At 40.8% G+C, this 20,721-nt stretch overlaps 1 protein-coding gene across 1 annotated transcript; it reads left to right on the forward strand.

Moving 5' to 3' along the window:
- The first annotated feature begins 5,285 nt into the window (after window positions 1–5,285).
- On the forward strand, window positions 5,286–11,198 carry RAB29 (RAB29, member RAS oncogene family). Its single transcript, XM_037811989.1, has 6 exons — window positions 5,286–5,504; window positions 5,621–5,870; window positions 7,860–7,931; window positions 8,567–8,748; window positions 9,054–9,175; window positions 9,467–11,198. Exons 2-6 carry the CDS (start codon window positions 5,747–5,749, stop codon window positions 9,579–9,581), a joined length of 615 nt encoding a protein of 204 aa, XP_037667917.1. The 5' UTR covers window positions 5,286–5,504; window positions 5,621–5,746; the 3' UTR covers window positions 9,582–11,198.
- Window positions 11,199–20,721: the final 9,523 nt, after the last annotated feature.

The raw sequence follows: 20,721 nt of genomic DNA on the forward strand, positions 1-20,721 counted from the left end.
TGACTACTCAGCAGCCATCATGGAGGCGAGAAGGCAGTGGCACGATATATTTAAAATTCTGAGTGAGAAAAATTTCCAACCAAGAATACTTTATCCAGCAAAGCTCTCCTTCAAATTTGAGGGAGAGCTCAAATTTTTCACAGACAAACAAATGCTGGGAGAATTTGCTAACAAGAGACCTGCGCTACTGGAGATACTAAAGGGAGCCCTACAGACAGAGAAACAAAGAAAGGACAGAGAGACTTGGAGAAAGGTTCAGTACTAAAGAGATTCGGTACGGGTACAATAAAGGATATTAATAGAGAGAGGGGAAAAATATATATGACAAACATAAACCAAAGGATAAGATGGCTGATTCAAGAAATGCCTTCATGGTTATAACGTTGAACGTAAATGGATTAAACTCCCCAATTAAAAGATATAGATTTGCAGAATGGATCAAAAAAAATGAACCATCAATATGTTGCATACAAGAGACTCATCTTAGACACAGGGACACAAAGAAATTGAAAGTGAAAGGATGGAAAAAAATATTTCATGCAAGCTACAACCAAAAGAAAGCATGTGTAGCAATATTAATCTCAGATGAAATAGACTTTAAATGCAGGGATGTTTTGAGAGACAAAGGAGGCCACTACATACTAATAAAAGGGGCAATTCAACAAGAAGAAATAACAATCATAAACGTCTATGCACCCAATCAAGGTGCCACAAAATACATGAGAGAAACACTGGCAAAACTAAAGGAAACAATTGATGTTTCCACAATAATTGTGGGAGACTTCAACACATCACTCTCTCCTATAGATAGATCAACCAGACAGAAGACCAATAAGGAAATTGAAAACCTAAACAATCTGATAAATGAATTAGATTTAACAGACATATACAGAACATACTCCACTTTGTCTAGTTTATGGATGGATGAGTAGAAAAATAGGGGAAGGAAACAAACAAACAAACAGACAAAGGTACCCAGTGTTCTTTTTTACTTCAATTGCTCTTTTTCACTTTAATTATTATTCTTGTTATTTTTGTGTGTGTGGTAATGAAGGTGTCAGGGATTGATTTAGGTGATGAATGTACAACTACGTAATGGTACTGTGAACAATCGAATGTACGATTTGTTTTGTATGACTGCGTGGTATGTGACTATATCTCAATAAAATGAAGATAAAAAAGGAAAAAAAAAAAGAAAAAAAAAGCAATAAGAACTATGGTTTTACATTTTTCTGAATACTCCCAGATTCAAAATTAGCTTTGGTGTCTTGGGCACAAGCCAGCAGAGTGACAGGCAGGTGGCTCTTTGAACCTGCCAGGCTTTCTCTCTGGAAGTTTTCCTTAGGCATGCTGCTGCAGACACAGCCTTCCAACTGGATGCTTAGCTGGGTCACAGGCATTCCATCAAACTGCCTTCTCCTTCCCAAAATAATCACCAAAAAGTTATGATCCCAGTGAGTCTGGGTCTTGGGGTCAGAGGACAGCTTCCCTGAGTCTGTCCCTCTCCTTCGTACTGCTGAGCCACTTACTGTGTCTGCAGTCTCCATTTCATGTTAAAAACCATTTTCTGCTCTGTTCCTCATATGGTTGTGAAGGTTGTGGAGATCATATAACCTCTGTCTCTTCTATTTGAATCAAGCGCCCAAGCCCTTAGGAGATTGCCTAGTCTTAGGTTTATTTCTTCAACAAGTATTTATTGAATTCACACTATAGGCATCACCAATAGCAGGACCACATGACATTAGTGACACAATGCAATATGCACCACATTCCCAATATAGGGTTCTTGCCTAAAATGTTTATCCTGAATCTAATCATGAGGAAACAATCAGACAATCCAGAAGGTGGGGCTCTCTACTTGACAACTGGCTTGGACTATTTCAAAAGAGTCAATATCATGAAAAACAAAAAGGGAGGGATTTTTGTCCAATAGAACTTTCTATAATGATGGAAATAATCTATATTCGCACTGTCCAATATGGTAGCTGCTTGCCAAATGTGGCCACCAAGCACCTGAATTGTGGCTGGTACAACTGAGGAACTGATTTTTAAATTTATTTAATTTTAATCAATTTAAATTTAAATAACCATTCATGGCTATTGGCTGCTGTATTGGACAGCAGGGTTCTAGATTAAAAGAAACTAAAGAGATATAACAACCAAATGCAATGCTTGAAGCTTGACTGGATCCTGCATAAGAGAGGAGAAAAAAGAAGAAAATGTTGGGGGAGGGAGGCTGTAGGGAAAGGTAAAAGCCAACTGATTATTAGTTGATGTTATTGAACTAAAGTTAATCTTCTAAAGTGTGATAATGATATTTTGGTTTTGTAGAATAATTTCATTATTAGGATCTGTATGCTGTAGTATATAGAGATGAAGCATCTGCTACTTACTTTCAAATGGTTCTACCCAGGCACAAAGAGAGAAAGCAAATGTACCAAGATGTTAGTAATTGGTAAATCCAGCTGAAGGATATATTCATTGTACTCTAAGTTCTCTATAAATTTGAAATTTTTCAAACTAAAAGTGGTAAGTAAAGAGTATAAAAGAGAAGTAGACACCCATATGAAGTGTGACAGTAACAGAGCAAGGCTGACCACTTTCTCCAGCTTCCAATACACTGTGTTCCAAACATGTATATGCAAATCAGTTGTTTGGCACTCTGTGTTTTCTCTCCCTTATTTATAACCCTCTTTCTGGGGAACTGCCATCAGAATTGCAACTTATTATCGAAGAAATATGCCCCTACCCTCACCAAAGGAATGTCTGCTCCTTTTATAGAAACTCCATGCCTTTGGGGAGCACTAGTAATTTGCTAATCTTCCCTCTTAAAACTTCACTCCTCACATTCTCTGCTTTGGGAAACTAAGGATAGTTTTTCCTCCCCCACAGACTGCCAGGGCCAATTCCAAAATTTTGTATTTGAATTCCTGTTTTCTTTGAAATATATTGGTAACTTACATCGGATAATTGTAAATTGGTCACATGGTTAAATGACTGGGGGTCAAAAAGATTGTAAACGCTATAGGTAATCAATAAAGCCTGAAATAATAAGGGAAATCTTCATAAATGAGGTGATACTTAAGTCAGATCTTAAAGCAGCATTTCTCAAAGTGGAATCTGGTCTGAGACTCACCTGAGTACTTGCCAAAAATGCAGATTCCTCTGAGTCCTTACCCCAGCCCTGCAGAATCAGAATGTCCATATATAACCAATGCCCCAGGTGAGTCTTTACTCTAGTGTTTGAGAATTTAAAGTGTTGTTAAGATTAGACGGGTAGAAAGAAGCCTGGAGGGCATTCCTGTAGGTGAAGCACTCTGTGCAAAGAAACAAAAAGTCAAAAATGAGATGGGCTTTTCGAGAGTATAGGAACCTCACTCACCTTGTTGGAAGGAGGAAATTCCCATTTGAGATCAGTTGAGATGGAGTTAGTGAGATAGGGTTGGGCCACCTCAATGGAGGCTGCTTGGGGAGGTTAGCTAGTTTTTTAGAAAATAAATGGTAGACAATGAAGGAACAAACAATGCTGATTTAGGAAAATCATCCTGGCCAGTTGTGTAGAATGAACTGAAGAGAAGAGAAACTGGAGTCAGGGAGACCAAAGAACAGAATACTGACGTCATCCGGATGTGAGATGACGAAAGGCTGAAGTGGGAAAGTGGCACTGAGTACGGAGCAGAGAGACAGATGGGAGAAACAGTTTTGATGGTAGGATATGTTGAATCGGTAGGATGTGTTTATTGACTTTTTAAAAGGGGAGGGGGATCTAAAGGGACATGTGTAAAAGAAAATGTTAATATGCTTAAGGTTTGAAGCCTGAGTGAAGGGAAGGAATGATGAGGTCCATGACCAAAATAGGGAAGCTAATAAAAGGAGCAGTTTTTGTGTTCAAGATGTAGTGAGAGAGAGGCTTTGGCAAGTGGAGATATCTTCTTGGCAGTTGGGCAATGATTGATTAGAGATAAAGACATAAATAAAGTCAAGACAAGTGCACTTTACACTTGGTAGGGGAACAAGAGTCAAGTTTTCATCTAGGGAAAGATGGGTTGGAGAGAAATCATGAAAGGAAAAATGTGATCATCAGGGAGGTGAGAGGATCACTAACAAAGAACAGTGTCACAGAAGCCAAGCAAAAAATAGATTTCAAGGAGTGAATGGTCAACTGTGTCAAAGCAAATGAGGACAGAGAAAAAGCCATTGGAAAAAGGTCTGAGACATCCTTAAAGATATGGTGACCTAGCGTGACCTCATGCATCTGGAGTAACAAACATTTTGAGCTAAATAAGTGGTGAACCATGCTGACGTTCTTTCCTCACCGAACGTAAGTGGCGACCACTCTACCAAGAGACCTAAGCAGGATTTCATACTGTCAGGCCCCTGGGCAGTTTTCCCATGGTCCTGCTGCTTCCACTTCTATTCTGGAAAAAGCATAGAAAAATGCAGCTCGTTTTGCTTGCCATGAAGATCATGTCCTCTTACCTCCTGCCTAAAGGATAGGCAGTTCAGAAAAGTTACAGTCTGAAAATTCAGACTATTTGCAAAACTGTAGTTTAATGTTGATTCATGAACAACAGCAGTAATAAATGGAGCAGGATTCCCAGTGTGCTCCAATTAGCTTCCAGCTTAAATGGTATGTGAGTACTACAGCTAGAATAGGGATTGTGGAAGTGAAAGTGAGGAACTGTCTCTTGTTTTCTGTCTGTATTTATTGCTGTGGCTGGTTACTAAATACTATAACTTTGGGCACTGGGTTTTTCTGAGGGTGGGTATCTTGGATCAAATTTCTCTGAACTTGCCTGGTATTAGGTCATGTGGAAACTATGAAATCCAGCCTTCATCATATTAATAAGGTCCTGAGCTTGCCTATCAACTTGAAGGAATAGGAAATGGACTTCACTTGGAGATGAGAGATGAGAGTTGAACTTTTATTAATGGAATAATTAACGGAATTTATGGAATAAATTTTAATCTTGGCTCCATGAAACCTTTAAAGAACAGATTCAGGCAGGTGAGATCATGTAGAACAAATCGCCTATGAAGGATCTTTTCTGATCTAGAATTATTTTCAAATAAGGTTTTAAACGGGGATGAGGGTCCATGGGGGTTTGGAAGCTGTGAAATTTTATGTAGGTTTTTAAAAATAAAAATGGGGCAGAAACTACATTTCCCAGGAGGCCTCGCGGGCGAGCCTCCGCACTCTGCTAGTTCTCTTCCCGCGAGGTGAGGTGGGAAATGTAGTGCTGCAAGCGACCGTGCACGTGACGCGCGTGCGGAGGGAGGCGGGAAGCACCGCTGCCCGCGGCGGGCTAAGGTCCTGGAGTTGAGGTGCGGCGTGCTCTCTCCACTGCATTTGTTTTGTGCACTGAGGGGAAGGCCTCCATCTTCTGGCTTCAACTGTGAAATAAACTGGCCCGGACTCAGTCCCCCGCCGGCCGCTCGCTCGGGAAAAGTCCCTGTGCCTGCCCGGTCCAGTTTCTCGGCAGCCGGGCCGGGAGGGGGAGAAGGTGCGAACCCGGGGCTCGGAGCCCCACCCAGGCTGCGGTCTCGCGGGGAGGAAGCGCATATAGGTTGAGTGTAAAGTTTCCTTTTTTTTTTTTTTTTTTTTTTGCTTTCTCTTCAGAGCAATTTCAAAGGGCGGTGGGCGAGAATGCCTAATTTCAGTTTGAAGAGGGTCCGAAGCCAAAGGGGTTAAAACAAGCGACTCCCCCACTTTGCGCTTCCCTAAAGCACACCCTGCCAGCCCGTCATGGGCAGCCGCGACCACCTGTTCAAGGTGCTGGTGGTGGGGGACGCCGCAGTGGGGAAGACGTCACTGGTCCAGCGATATTCCCAGGACAGCTTCAGCAAACACTACAAGTCCACGGTGGGAGGTGAGACCACTTTGGGGGAAAGAGGATTAGGGTGGGGGTGGGGGTGGGGTTGGCGTCTTTGAGTCCTTCCTCAGGAAGGGTCAGGAGATACGTGTTTGGGATCCTGGAGAAAGTAATTGCTGGATGTTTGATTTACATGCCTCTTTAGTTTCCCCAGTGAGGTTTTCCCTGCTTGGGCCCACTGCCTGGAAAGAGACACATAGGACAAAGGTGTGAAATTGAGAAATGGAGTAGGGAGGGATGCGACTATGAGCAATTCCTGCGTTTCGCGGGCGACCTGCGAACTCCAGTCTCTTTCCGCAGGGGTTGAAGCTGTCACAGAAAAAAAATGTTAGCGAGCAGCAGAGCCAGCTGAGACCCTGGGCCTGATTAGGTGCCAGTTGGGACGTTGTCCTGCCTGTCTCGGGAATTCCTGCCACCTGTTGAGGAAGGAACAGGAAGGTGTTTAACCTGACCTTGAGGCAGAATCTGGGACACTAATCTGATCTGAAAGGCCCTATCTGTGTTATGGGGACACCCGGGCGGGGGTGGGAGACACACAGAACCCTTGACAGAGGCCACAGAATCAGATGCTTACCAGCGTGAGCTGTGTGGTTGCCGTCCATTTATTACTTACAGGCAACCTAGGAGTTCTTTGAAGAATGTGAAATATGCCACTTCTCTGACCTATCTTTCCACCCCTTTTCCCTGGGAGGAAGGAAGGTAACAGCAAGAGTTAATTCATTTCTTTCCTAGATGTGGCCTTTGGACTCAACTGCACTGTGTTTTCAGAGGTAGAGATACCTTCTCCTTAATTAAAAGTGTTTATCTGAAAAGAGATGGTGAAGGGGCAGAATAATTTAAACATTTATCTCTGTTAAGAGAACTTTTTGTCATGGAAAAAATATGTGTACTAATCTGAATTTTGTGCTGGTGTTCATACTGAATAAAAATAATTAACAAGCATTTGCATTGCAATTAAGATGTCCCCCTTCCCCTGTAAGAACATCCAGCAAAATGAAGGATTTAAAATTTCAAAGACCCTTTCCTGACCATTCTGCTTCCCCTCCTAAATAATATGAGGTTCTCTATCTCATGGATTTGGGTTAAAAGTGTCCTACTAGCTAACTTTTAGCAATTGCTCAAGTTTACATTTAATAAAGAATATAATTGATTCCAGGTCATTATTTCAGTGTTTATTCTAAATTTCTCATAGCTTTTACTTCTGTGACAGATGTGGAAAAATGTATGCCTGAATCTCAGAAATTGTTCTACTTCTCTCCTTGTCAGAAAGCTTTTCCCCCTGGATTGCTTGTTCAGCAATGGATTCGTCACCTCCAATGCAAGACTGTACAGATGTGGTAGCAGATTCCAGCACAGCTTTTGAGTAGTAAACATACAGTGGTTTCCTTTTCCCTGAGAATCCTGTCTGGAATAATTCCTACATCCTTATGGAGAATGTAGAATCTCCCAGGGTGTGTTTTTCTTATAATAGAGCTGGATTTGAAAATAACAATGAAATTGGATATGGAAGATGCAGAAGTGTCCAAACTTACCTCATTTCCCCCTTCCTCCCCATCAACCCTTCTCTGAGAAAACCACCTAAATTTCTCAGAAACTGTTAAACATAATTACTGCCACCCTCCTGTCCCCAGACTTTGAGACAAGTAGTATCAAATAAATTGGTTTGACAGGAGAGTAAAAGCTGGTGACCCTTTTGGAGAGTGAGTAGAAATGATCTATCCCACACTTAATACATGAGTGTGGGCTCACCGTGGCCTACTGAAGGCTTCGAAATAAATGAGATTAACCCAAATCCATGAGATAGAGAACCTCATATTATTTAGGAGGGGAAGCAGAATGGTCAGGAAAGGGTCTTTGAAATTTTAAATCCTTCATTTTGCTGGATGTTCTTACAGGGGAACGGGGACATTTTAATTGTAACCGTATATTTGGTTGGGGTTTTTCAAAGGTAAATGTTATTAAAGCATAATATGCATATATTTTCAGTGGATTTTGCTCTGAAGGTTCTCCAGTGGTCTGACTCAGAGATGGTGCGACTCCAGCTTTGGGATATTGCAGGTGAGCTGGGAAGGCTGGATAGGAACAAGGAAAGAAACTTCAGTGTAGCCAGCAAGCTCACAGAGAAAAAGGGATGCGGCAAAACCTGAATATTTTTTTTTTCTTTCCTGAAACTGGAACGATTGCTCTCAGGATACATAAACTGAAAGTTTTGCCCCTGAACAGAAGTAGAGCAGTCTTTGTGTGGCTGGAGGGGCTGACTGGCAAGGTCATGGATTGTCCAGACCACAGGAAATGCTTTCACTGCAGGTTGAGGATGCTTTTTCTATGTTTTCAGCTGACCGTGGTGAGAAACAAGATACCTAGACAATAAGGACAATAATAATAATAGCTAACACTTATGTGCCAAGAACTCTTCTAAGCATTTTAGATTTACTGACTCCTTAATCCTCACAATCACCCTGTGATAGAGCGACTACTTTTAGCCCCACCTTATAGATGAGAAATCTGAAGCACTAAGAGCTTACTTTTCCCAAAGTCACCTAGATGGTAAGTGGCAGAGTGGGGACTTGGACTCTTAACCACCATGCACACTGCCCCAGACCACAGTAAAGATAGGGAAGACAGGTGTCAGAGAGGGGACTGAGACTGGCTCTCAGGATCACCTCCTCTGGAGCCCTCGCCCCTCTCCACAGGACAGGAGCGCTTCACCTCCATGACCAGGCTGTACTATCGGGATGCCTCTGCCTGCGTTATTATGTTTGATGTTACCAATGCCACTACCTTCAGCAACAGCCAGAGATGGAAACAGGACTTGGACAGCAAGCTCACGCTGCCCAGTGGAGACCCCGTGCCCTGCCTGCTCTTGGCCAACAAGGTATGCAGTCAGCCTAGGAAAGTGGCCCCTGGCCTTTATCTGTGGTCAGAGAGTAAGTGTATTTAAAATGCTCTCTGGTTCTGGGCGTCCATTTACCCTTCTTAAATTGGCAGAATCATCATCCCTTTCGCTTTTCCAGGGATGTTGAGGGTGAACTTTCTTTGGGAAGAATGTCAACTGTATAGATTTTAGATGCTGGTGTTCTTATCCATTGGTCATGGAATGTTTTAAAGTCACAGGTATTTGACAAAGTTCCTATTCCCGGGGACTTTATGGGGTTGCCTTTTATTTATTCTCTTTGCCAGTGTGATCTGTCCCCTTGGGCAGTGAGCCGGGACCAGATTGACCGGTTCAGTAAAGAAAACGGTTTCACAGGTTGGACAGAAACGTCAGTCAAGGAGAATAAAAATGTTAACGAGGCCATGAGGTGAGTAGCCCATGTTATTCTGGGGATATGCACACAGTCTTGTGCACCTTCCACGGCAACCCTGTGGACCCTGTTTTCTTGTTTCTGAGCAAACAAGAACAGATCAAGCTGTTGGAATGCCAGCTTCTAAAGGTCAGGGATGCTGTCTTCTCTCTTGAGATACCTGATGACCAAGGGGCACTTAAACCTGTGGCTTTTCTGAATGTTGTCTAGTGATAAGACAGACAATGTCTGTCATTTCTCCCTTTCCTGCAGCCAGCTTCTGAGGCTTATTTTTTGCTTATTTTTTAGAGTTCTCATTGAAAAGATGATGAACAATTCCAGAGAAGACATCATGTCTTTGTCTACCCAAGGGAACTATATCAATCTGCAAACCAAGTCCTCCTCCAGCTGGGCCTGCTGCTAGTAGTGTTGGACTTCTTGTTTTTCATTTCAGTTCTAGGAATTCCTTCCATCTCTTCCCTTTGGTTGCCCACCCAGCAGTATTGTTAAGTACTTTTGAACTGTCTCCTGCTGACTATCCAGTAAAAGAGATCCTTCGTCACTTAGAAGAGACAACCTGGGACCCAGGTGCATTTCTGCATCTCCTGGATGTTTGCTCTGACCTGTTTTTAGCTGATGTGGCCGAGTTAGTGTCTTTTGTATAAGGAGGATTATGTCATCCCTCACTTTGTTATCTGGAATTTTGTGGGAAGGATTAGAACTCAGCATCTATATGTTAAAAATCATAATTCTCAGTTGTTTTTTTAGCTTATTTTTCCATTTGATGGATATTAGTATTAAGAATAAGATCAAGAGGAAAATAAGATCAAATGTCATTTTCCAAATTCCTTGTAGCTCATTGCCTTCAGATTCTTTCTCTCTTGGTCTTTGATTTAAACATCTGATTCTGGGAATCAGAAGAGGAGAGCTGGACATCTAGGGGTTTTGGGCTACTGGAGGTGACCCAGAAGTCACTATTTCTGCAGTTTATAAAGTCATAGTTAGCTTTCTCTTGCTTGACTTCAAGAATAGTCAAGCTTTTAAATTACCTATCTTCTGTGATGAGAGCATTTCTTTCCACATTAGAGTTTTCTAGTGTCTAGTGTGGGGGCAAGGTTTGCAGTTTCTGGGTTGATGTGCCTGATCATAGTGCCGCTAGTGACATCACTTGGCTATGGTGCCCTGAAATAGATCTGTTCCTGGCAGGTCTCAGAATCTGAATGGAAGAAGAGGTTAACAGAACTAATTTCTGTGGGAAAACTTTGGGTGGCTAGCACTTAACAGCCATAGGAAACAAATATTATGTGTAGGAATTGGCCTGGGGATGGAGAATGAATAGACAGAAAATCATTAGGTAATTTAAGTGCAAAATTGGGTAGAGTTTTTAGTACCAAATCACTTCTAGGTGCTTTAATTTGTTAAATTCTCTCTAGGATGTTGATTTATAACCTACCCGAAGTTATGAATATTCTTAGTGAACTCAGAGCCGTAAGGTTCTCTAATAGACCCTAGATAAGTGTCTTTAGTCAGTGGTTCCCAAACCTGGCTGATAAAAATCACCTCAGTTGTTTGTAAAAAAAAAAAATTTTTTGAGAAAAGTGTTTTAAAATTTCCAGGTCCTAACCTCCAAATCAAAATTTCCAGAATTGAGGCCCAGAGATTTTTTTTTTCCCCAAAGCTCCCCAGGTGATTCTGACCAGCCTGGTTTGGAAAACCATTGCTGGAGAACTTGGTAAAGATACAGAAGCCCAGGTCTTCCCTACATAAATGAGCCTCAGTCTCTGAAGGCGCTCTTAGTTCTCCAAGTGATTCTGATAACACAACAAACTTTGAAAACCACTGCCCTGGGAGACCAGAGTGCAAACATCAGAAAGGGAATGGGCGCCAAACCTTCAGTTTTGTTTTGTTTTGTTTAAATGCTAATTATGAATTTTGCACAGTCTTTTGAGACTTTAAAGTTCCCTTTTGTATTCCCATTTTTCAGTTGAGATTGTTTAATAGGGTTTTTTTTAATAAATTGCTTGAACCAGTAGAACTTTAACTTGACGTTTCCTTTTGCTCTTGCTTTCATGGTCATCAAAGCTCTGACCTTCACTATCAACAGTAGTGAAATAAGAGAGTGAAGGCTCAGGTAGGGTGTTGATTATGATGATTCTAAAGATAATAATGGAGTAACTGATTCCCTTTATGTGAAAGCCAGTTGACTTTTATTCACTGATTTGGGCCCCTGCAAAATCACAAATAAATGAGAAATAAGTCTTGTATTCATTGGAGTTATTGGCCTTCAATGTTGTTGAAGTGCTGTTTTACACTGATGATTCAAGGGTATTGTGGAAACAGACTTTTTTAAACAATGCTTTCTTTAAAAATGAAGGTAGGGGGCAAGATGGCAGACTGGTGAGCTGTAAGTTTTAGTTACTCCTCCAGGAAAGTAGGTAAAAAGCCAGGAAGTGCGTGGACTGGACACCACAGAGCAATCTGTCTTTGGGCATACTTCATACAACACTCATGAAAATGTCGAACTGCTGAGATCAGCGAAATCTGTAAGTTTTTGCGGCCAGGGGACCCGCGCCCCTCCCTGCCAGCCTCAGTCCCGTGGGAGGAGGGGCTGTCAGCTCCCGGAAGGAGAAGGGAGAACTGCAGTAGCAGCTCTTATCGGAAACTCATTCTACTGATCCATATTCCAACCATAGATAGACTGAGACCAGACACCAGAGAATCTGAGAGCTGCCAGCCCAGCAGAGAGGAGACAGGCATAGGAAAAAAAAAAAAAAAAAACACGAAAAACTCCAAAATAAAAGCGGAGGATTTTTGGAGTTCCGGTGAACACAGAAAGGGGAAGGGCGGAGCTCAGGCCTTGAGGCGCATATGCAAATCCCGAAGAAAAGCTGATCTCTCTGCCCTGTGGACCTTTCCTTAATGGCCCTGGTTGCTTTGTCTATTAGCATTTCAAGAACCCATTAGATCTCTGAGGAGGGCCCTTTTTTTTTTTTTTAATCCTTTTTCCTTTTTCTAAAACAATTACTCTAAGAAGCCCAATACAGAAAGCTTCAGAGAATTGCAATTTGGGCACGTCAAGTCAAGAGCAGAACTAAGAGAGCTCTGAGACAAAAGGCAATAATCCAGTGGCTGAGAAAATTCACTAAACACCACAACTTCCCAAGAAAAGGGGGGTGTCCGCTCACAGCCACCATCCTGGTGGACAGGAAACACTACTGCCCATCGCCAGCCCCATAGCCCAGAGCTGCCCCAGACAACCCAGTGTGACGGAAGTGCTTCAAATAACAGGCACACACCACAAAACTGGGCTTGGACATTAGCCTGCCCTGCAACCTCAGCTGATAGTCCCAGAGATGGGAAGGTGGAGCAGTGTGAATTAACAAAGCCCCATTCAGCCATCATTTCAGCAGACTGGGAGCCTCCCTACACAGCCCAGCAGCCCAGAACTGCCCTGGGGGGACGGCACTCACCTGTGACATAGCACAGTCATCCCTCAACAGAGGACCCGGGGTGCACGGCCTGGAAGAGGGGCCCACTTGCAAGTCTCAGAAGCCATACGCCAATACCAAAGACTTGTGGGTCAGTGGCAGAGACAAACTGTGGCAGGACTGAACTGAAGGATTAGACTATTGCAGCAGCTTTAAAACTCTAGGATCATCAGGGAGATTTGATTGTTAGGGCCACCCCCCCTCCCCGACTGCCCAGAAACACGCCCCACATACAGGGCAGGCAATACCAACTACACACGCAAGCTTGGTACACCAATTGGGCCCCACAAGACTCACTCCCCCACTCACCAAAAAGGCTAAGCAGGGGAGAACTGGCTTGTGGAGAACAGGTGGCTCGTGGACGCCACCTGCTGGTTAGTTAGAGAAAGTGTACTCCACGAAGCTGTAGATCTGATAAATTAGAGATAAGGACTTCAATAGGTCTACAAACCCTAAAAGAACCCTATCAAGTTCAGCAAATGCCATGAGGCCAAAAACAACAGAAAATTATAAAGCATATGAAAAAACCAGACGATATGGATAACCCAAGCCCAAGCACCCAAACCAAAAGACCAGAAGAGACACAGCACCTAGAGCAGCTACTCAAAGAACTAAAGATGAACAATGAGACCATAGTACGGGATATGAAGGAAATCAAGAAGACTCTAGAAGAGCATAAAGAAGACATTGCAAGACTAAATAAAAAAATGGATGATCTTATGGAAATTAAAGAAACTGTTGACCAAATTAAAAAGATTCTACACACTCATAGTACAAGACTAGAGGAAGTTGAACAACGAATCAGTGACCTGGAAGATGACAGAATGGAAAATGAAAGCATAAAAGAAAGAATGGGGAAAAAAATTGAAAAAATCGAAATGGACCTCAGGGATATGATAGATAATATGAAACGTCTGAATATAAGACTCATTGGTGTCCCAGAAGGGGAAGAAAAGGGTAAAGGTCTAGGAAGAGTATTCAAAGAAATTGTTGGGGAAAACTTCCCAAATCTTCTAAACAACATAAATACACAAATCATAAATGCTCAGCAAACTCCAAATAGAATAAATCCAAATAAACCCACTCCGAGACATATTCTGATCACACTGTCAAACACGGAAGAGAAGGAGCAAGTTCTGAAAGCAGCAAGAGAAAAGCAATTCACCACATACAAAGGAAACAGCATAAGACTAAGCAGTGACTACTCAGCAGCCATCATGGAGGCGAGAAGGCAGTGGCACGATATATTTAAAATTCTGAGTGAGAAACATTTCCAGCCAAGAATACTTTATCCAGCAAAGCTCTCCTTCAAATTTGAGGGAGAGCTTAAATTTTTCACAGACAAACAAATGCTGAGAGAATTTGCTAACAAGAGACCTGCCCTACTGGAGATACTAAAGGGAGCCCTACAGACACAGAAACAAAGAAAGGACAGGGAGACTTGGAGAAAGGTTCAGTACTAAAGAGATTCGGTATGGGTACAATAAAGGATATTAATAGAGAGAGGGAAAAATATGGCAAACATAAACCAAAGGATAAGATGGCCGATTCAAGAAATGCCTTCACGGTTTTAACGTTGAATGTAAATGGATTAAACTCCCCAATTAAAAGATATAGATTCACAGAATGGATCAAAAAAAATGAACCATCAATATGTTGCATACAAGAGACTCATCTTAGACACAGGGACACAAAGAAACTGAAAGTGAAAGGATGGAAAAAAATATTTCATGCAAGCCACAGCCAAAAGAAAGCAGGTGTAGCAATATTAATCTCAGATAAAATAGACTTCAAATGCAGGGATGTTTTGAGAGACAAAGAAGGCCACTACATACTAATAAAAGGGGCAATTCAGCAAGAAGAAATAACAATCGTAAATGTCTATGCACCCAATCAAGGTGCCACAAAATACATGAGAGAAACACTGGCAAAACTAAAGGAAGCAATTGATGTTTCCACAATAATTGTGGGAGACTTCAACACATCACTCTCTCCTATAGATAGATCAACCAGACAGAAGACCAATAAGGAAATTGAAAACCTAAACAATCTGATAAATGAATTAGATTTAACAGACATATACACGACATTACATCCCAAATCACCAGGATACACATACTTTTCTAGTGCTCATGGAACTTTCTCCAGAATAGATCATATGCTGGGACATAAAACAAGCCTCAATAAATTTAAAAAGATTGAAATTATTCAAAGCACATTCTCTGACCACAATGGAATACAATTAGAAGTCAATAACCATCAGAGACTTAGAAAATTCACAAATACCTGGAGGTTAAACAACACACTCCTAAACAATCAGTGGGTTAAAGAAGAAATAGCAAGAGAAATTGCTAAATATATAGAGACGAATGAAAATGAGAATACAACATACCAAAACCTATGGGATGCAGCAAAAGCAGTGCTAAGGGGGAAATTTATAGCACTAAACGCATATATTAAAAAGGAAGAAAGAGCCAAAATCAAAGAACTAATGGATCAACTGAAGAAGCTAGAAAATGAACAGCAAACCAATCCTAAACCAAGTACAAGAAAAGAAATAACAAGGATTAAAGCAGAAATAAATGACATAGAGAACAAAAAAACAATAGAGAGGATAAATATCACCAAAAGTTGGTTCTTTGAGAAGATCAACAAGATTGACAAGCCCCTAGCTAGACTGACAAAATCAAAAAGAGAGAAGACCCATATAAACAAAATAATGAATGAAAAAGGTGACATAACTGCAGATCCTGAAGAAATTAAAAAAATTATAAGAGGATATTATGAACAACTGTATGGCAACAAACTGGATAATGTAGAGGAAATGGACAATTTCCTGGAAACATATGAACAACCTAGACTGACCAGAGAAGAAATAGAAGACCTCAACCAACCCATCACAAGCAAAGAGATCCAATCAGTCATCAAAAATCTTCCCACAAATAAATGCCCAGGGCCAGATGGCTTCACAGGGGAATTCTACCAAACTTTCCAGAAAGAACTGACACCAATCTTACTCAAACTCTTTCAAAACATTGAAAAAAATGGAACACTACCTAACTCATTTTATGAAGCTAACATCAATCTAATAGCAAAACCAGGCAAAGATGCTACAAAAAAGGAAAACTACTGGCCAATCTCCCTAATGAATATAGATGCAAAAATCCTCAACAAAATACTTGCAAATCGAATCCAAAGACACATTAAAAAAATCATACACCATGACCAAGTGGGGTTCATTCCAGGCATGCAAGGATGGTTCAACATAAGAAAAACAATCAATGTATTACAACACATTAAAAACTCGAAAGGGAAAAATCAATTGATCATCTCAATAGATGCTGAAAAAGCATTTGACAAAATCCAACATCCCTTTTTGATAAAAACACTTCAAAAGGTAGGAATTGAAGGAAACTTCCTCAACATGATAAAGAGCATATATGAAAAACCCACAGCCAGCATAGTACTCAATGGTGAGAGACTGAAAGCCTTCCCTCTAAGATCAGGAACAAGACAAGGATGCCCGCTGTCACCACTGTTATTCAACATTGTGCTGGAAGTGCTAGCCAGGGCAATCCGGCAAGACAAAGAAATAAAAGGCATCCAAATTGGAAAAGAAGAAGTAAAACTGTCATTGTTTGCAGATGATATGATCTTATATTTAGAAAACCCTGAGAAATCAACGATACACCTACTAGAGCTAATAAACAAATTTAGCAAAGTAGCGGGATACAAGATTAATGCGCATAAGTCAGTAATGTTTCTATATGCTAGAAATGAACAAACTGAAGAGACACTCAAGAAAAAGATACCATTTTCAATAGCAACTAAAAAAATCAAGTACCTAGGAATAAACTTAACCAAAGATGTAAAAGACCTATACAAAGAAAACTACATAACTCTACTAAAAGAAATAGAAGGGGACCTTAAAAGATGGAAAAATATTCCATGTTCATGGATAGGAAGGCTAAATGTCATTAAGATGTCAATTCTACCCAAACTCATCTACAGATTCAATGCAATCCCAATCAAAATTCCAACAACCTACTTTGCAGACTTGGAAAAGCTAGTTATCAAATTTATTTGGAAAGGGAAGATGCCTCGAATTGCCAAAGACACTCTAAAAAAGAAAAACGAAGTGGGAGGACTTACACTCCCTGACTTTGAAGCTTATTATAAAGCCACAGTTGCCAAAACAGCATGGTACTGGCACAAAGATAGACATATAGATCAATGGAATCGAATTGAGAATTCAGAGATAGACCCTCAGATCTATGGCTGACTGATCTTTGATAAGGCCCCCAAAGTCACTGAACTGAGCCATAATGGTCTTTTCAACAAATGGGGCTGGGAGAGTTGGATATCCATATCCAAAAGAATGAAAGAGGACCCCTACCTCACCCCCTACACAAAAATTAACTCAAAATGGACCAAAGATCTCAATATAAAAGGAAGTACCATAAAACTCCTAGAAGATAATGTAGGAAAACATCTTCAAGACCTTGTATTAGGCGGCCACTTCCTAGACTTTACACCCAAAGCACAAGCAACAAAAGAGAAAATAGATAAATGGGAACTCCTCAAGCTTAGAAGTTTCTGCACGTCAAAGGAATTTCTCAAAAAGGTAAAGAGGCAGCCAACTCAATGGGAAAAAATTTTTGGAAACCATGTATCTGACAAAAGACTGATATCTTGCATATACAAAGAAATCCTACAACTCAATGACAATAGTACAGACAGCCCAATTATAAAATGGGCAAAAGATATGAAAAGACAGTTCTCTGAAGAGGAAATACAAATGGCCAAGAAACACATGAAAAAATGTTCAGCTTCACTAGCTATTAGAGAGATGCAAATTAAGACCACAATGAGATACCATCTAACACCGGTTAGAATGGCTGCCATTAAACAAACAGGAAACTACAAATGCTGGAGGGGATGTGGAGAAATTGGAACTCTTATTCATTGTTGGTGGGACTGTATAATGGTTCAGCCACTCTGGAAGTCAGTCTGGCAGTTCCTTAGACAACTAGATATAGAGCTACCATTCGATCCAGCGATTACACTTCTCGGTATATACCCGGAAGATCGGAAAGCAGTGACACGAACAGATATCTGCACGCCAATGTTCATAGCAGCATTATTCACAATTGCCAAGAGATGGAAACAACCCAAATGTCCTTCAACAGATGAGTGGATAAATAAAATGTGGTATATACACACGATGGAATACTACGCGGCAGTAAGAAGGAATGATCTGGTGAAACATATGACAACATGGATGAACCTTGAAGACATAATGCTGAGTGAAATAAGCCAGGCACAAAAAGAGAAATATTATATGCTACCACTAATGTGAACTTTGAAAAATGTAAAACAAATGGTTTATAATGTAGAATGTAGGGGAACTAGCAATAGAGAGCAATTAAGGAAGGGGGAACAATAATCCAAGAAGAACAGATAAGCTATTTAACGTTCTGGGGATGCCCAGGAATGACTATGGTCTGTTAATTTCTGATGGATATAGTAGGAACAAGTTCACAGAAAGGTTGCTATATTATGTGACTTTCTTGGGGTAAAGTAGGAACATGTTGGAAGTTAAGCAGTTATCTTAGGTTAGTTGTCTTTTTCTTACTCCCTTGTTATGGTCTCTTTGAAATGTTCTTTTATTGTATGTTTGTTTTCTTTTTAACTTTTTTTTTCATACAGTTGATTTAAAAAAGAAGGGAAAGTTAAAAAAAAAGAAAAACAAGGAAAAAAAACAAGATGTAGTGCCCCCTTGAGGAGCCTGTGGAGAATGCAGGGGTATTCACCTACCCCACCTCCATGGTTGCTAACATGACCACAGACATAGGGGACTGGTGGTTTGATGGGTTGAGCCCTCTACCATAAGTTTTACCCTTGGGAAGACGGTTGCTGCAAAGAAGAGGCTAGGCCTCCCTATGTTTGTGCCTAAGAGTCTCCTCCTGAATGCCTCTTTGTTGCTCAGATGTGGCCCTCTCTCTCTGGCTAAGCCAACTTGAAAGGTGAAATCACTGCCCTCCCCCCTACGTGGGATCAGACACCCAGGGGAGTGAATCTCCCTGGCAACGTGGAATATGACTCCCGGGGAGGAATGTAGACCCGGCATCGTGGGACAGAGAACATCTTCTTGACCAAAAGGGGATGTGAAAGGAAATGAAATAAGCTTCAGTGGCAGAGAGATTCCAAAACTAGCCGAGAGATCACTCTGGTGGGCACTCTTACGCACACTTTAGACAACCCTTTTTAGGCTCTAAAGAATTGGGGTAGCTGGTGGTGGATACCTGAAACTATCAAACTACAACCCAGAACCCATGAATCTCGAAGACAGTTGTATAAAGATGTAGCTTATGAGGGGTGACAATGGGATTGGGAAAGCCATAAGGACCAAACTCCACTTTGTCTACTTTATGGATGGATGTGTAGAAAAGTAGGGGAAGGAAACAAACAGACAAAGGTACCCAGTGTTCTTTTTTACTTCAATTGCTCTTTTTCACTCTAATTATTATTCTTGTTATTTTTGTGTGTGTGCTAATGAAGGTGTCAGGGATTGATTTAGGTGATGAATGTACAACTATGTAATGGTACTGTAAACAATCGAAAGTACAATTTGTTTTGTATGACTGCATGGTATGTGAATATATCTCAATAAAATGATTAAAAAAAAATAAAGGTAAATATTACTCTCTTTATCTGTTAATTTACTAGTTCCAATTGCCAAGATTCAATTACCTAGTCCCAATTCAGTATTTGATGTAACAAGCCAAATACTGCTTAGAAATGTGACCATTTTAATAAATTAAATATTCTTTCTCTTCCCATTTGCTGACTCAGGATTTATCTGTGTTTCAAGCATTTTAGAGGCTGATCTGCCAGCCCTTCTGGATTTTCTCTCCCAATTTGTGAACATTGTAGACCTGAAACTACTTGAAGAGGGAATGGAAATATAATTAATTCTTCATCCCTTTATCCATAAAGAAAAGAAAGAGAAAGCGATTCAGATAAGGAAGAAGAAAATCTGATTGCAAGTGTGTTTATACTAAAGAAATTCCATCATTTGGATGCTACCTCCTTGGTAAAATTGTTGAGAACATAGATATTTTTGTAGCCCTTCCCTAGAGAAGTTTCTGTATTTGAAACAAGGTGCCTCTCCAACCTCTCAGCTGGTCTCTAACCAAAAGGAAAACATTTGTATTCCCTGAAGAGTGTTCTGAGGGACCAGAGGAGGGGGCTGAGAACAGAGCTATGGGATCATGACTGCCTTTGCTTTCTACTTTGAACAGAATAGCTGAGTGACCAATAAGCAGGGAGAGAGACCATAGATGCAGGGAAGACCCCTCAGCAGTAAGTAATGGTTTGTTCTTTATCACTATGAATGAGCCAAAATTACTCCAAGAGGAATTCTCTAATTCACTTTCTGTACCTATTGTTAAGGTATGATTGGGTTCCTTATTTTTTCCTATTATCCCCAGATTTAACTTTAAGTAGCCTGTCTTCTGTCCTCAGGACACTGTCCCATGTAGCATGATGCTTTTCCTTCCAGTCCTTGTCCTTTTGTAGGCAATGGCCAGCTTTTAGGACATGATCTAAGGCCATAGTTAGAGGATGTAAAACATCTCCATGGTATTCTATAAAATCCAGAATTTTACCAGATTGTCCAGGGAAATGAAACTCAGTGCCCTTTTCCCCTCCACCCCTCTTTGTTCACTATGAATACAAAGATTCCTCAGCTATATAAGTGACTCATCTCTTATCACTAAGTTAGCCATCAAAGTTGCCAGTTGAAATAGGTAGGAAGCTACTAGAAAATAATGTTGGAAATAATTCTACATTTATTTTTGATTCTGCCGTAAACACAGAGACTTTTGGAAATATATCTATACATGATCTTCGTTGTTACGAAAATCTTGCCTTCTCTTTGGCTTTCAAGCATAATTCAAATTCTCTTGTTTTACCTGCAGTTTCTGTATAAAATTACCCTTACTAGTATTTTACTATGTGTTGGTTCTGTTTTTGATACCTTTTCTTCAGGCTTCCCTTGATTCACACTCAAAG

Source organism: Choloepus didactylus, chromosome 2, assembly GCF_015220235.1.
Source record: "Choloepus didactylus isolate mChoDid1 chromosome 2, mChoDid1.pri, whole genome shotgun sequence".
NCBI lineage: Eukaryota > Metazoa > Chordata > Mammalia > Pilosa > Megalonychidae > Choloepus > Choloepus didactylus.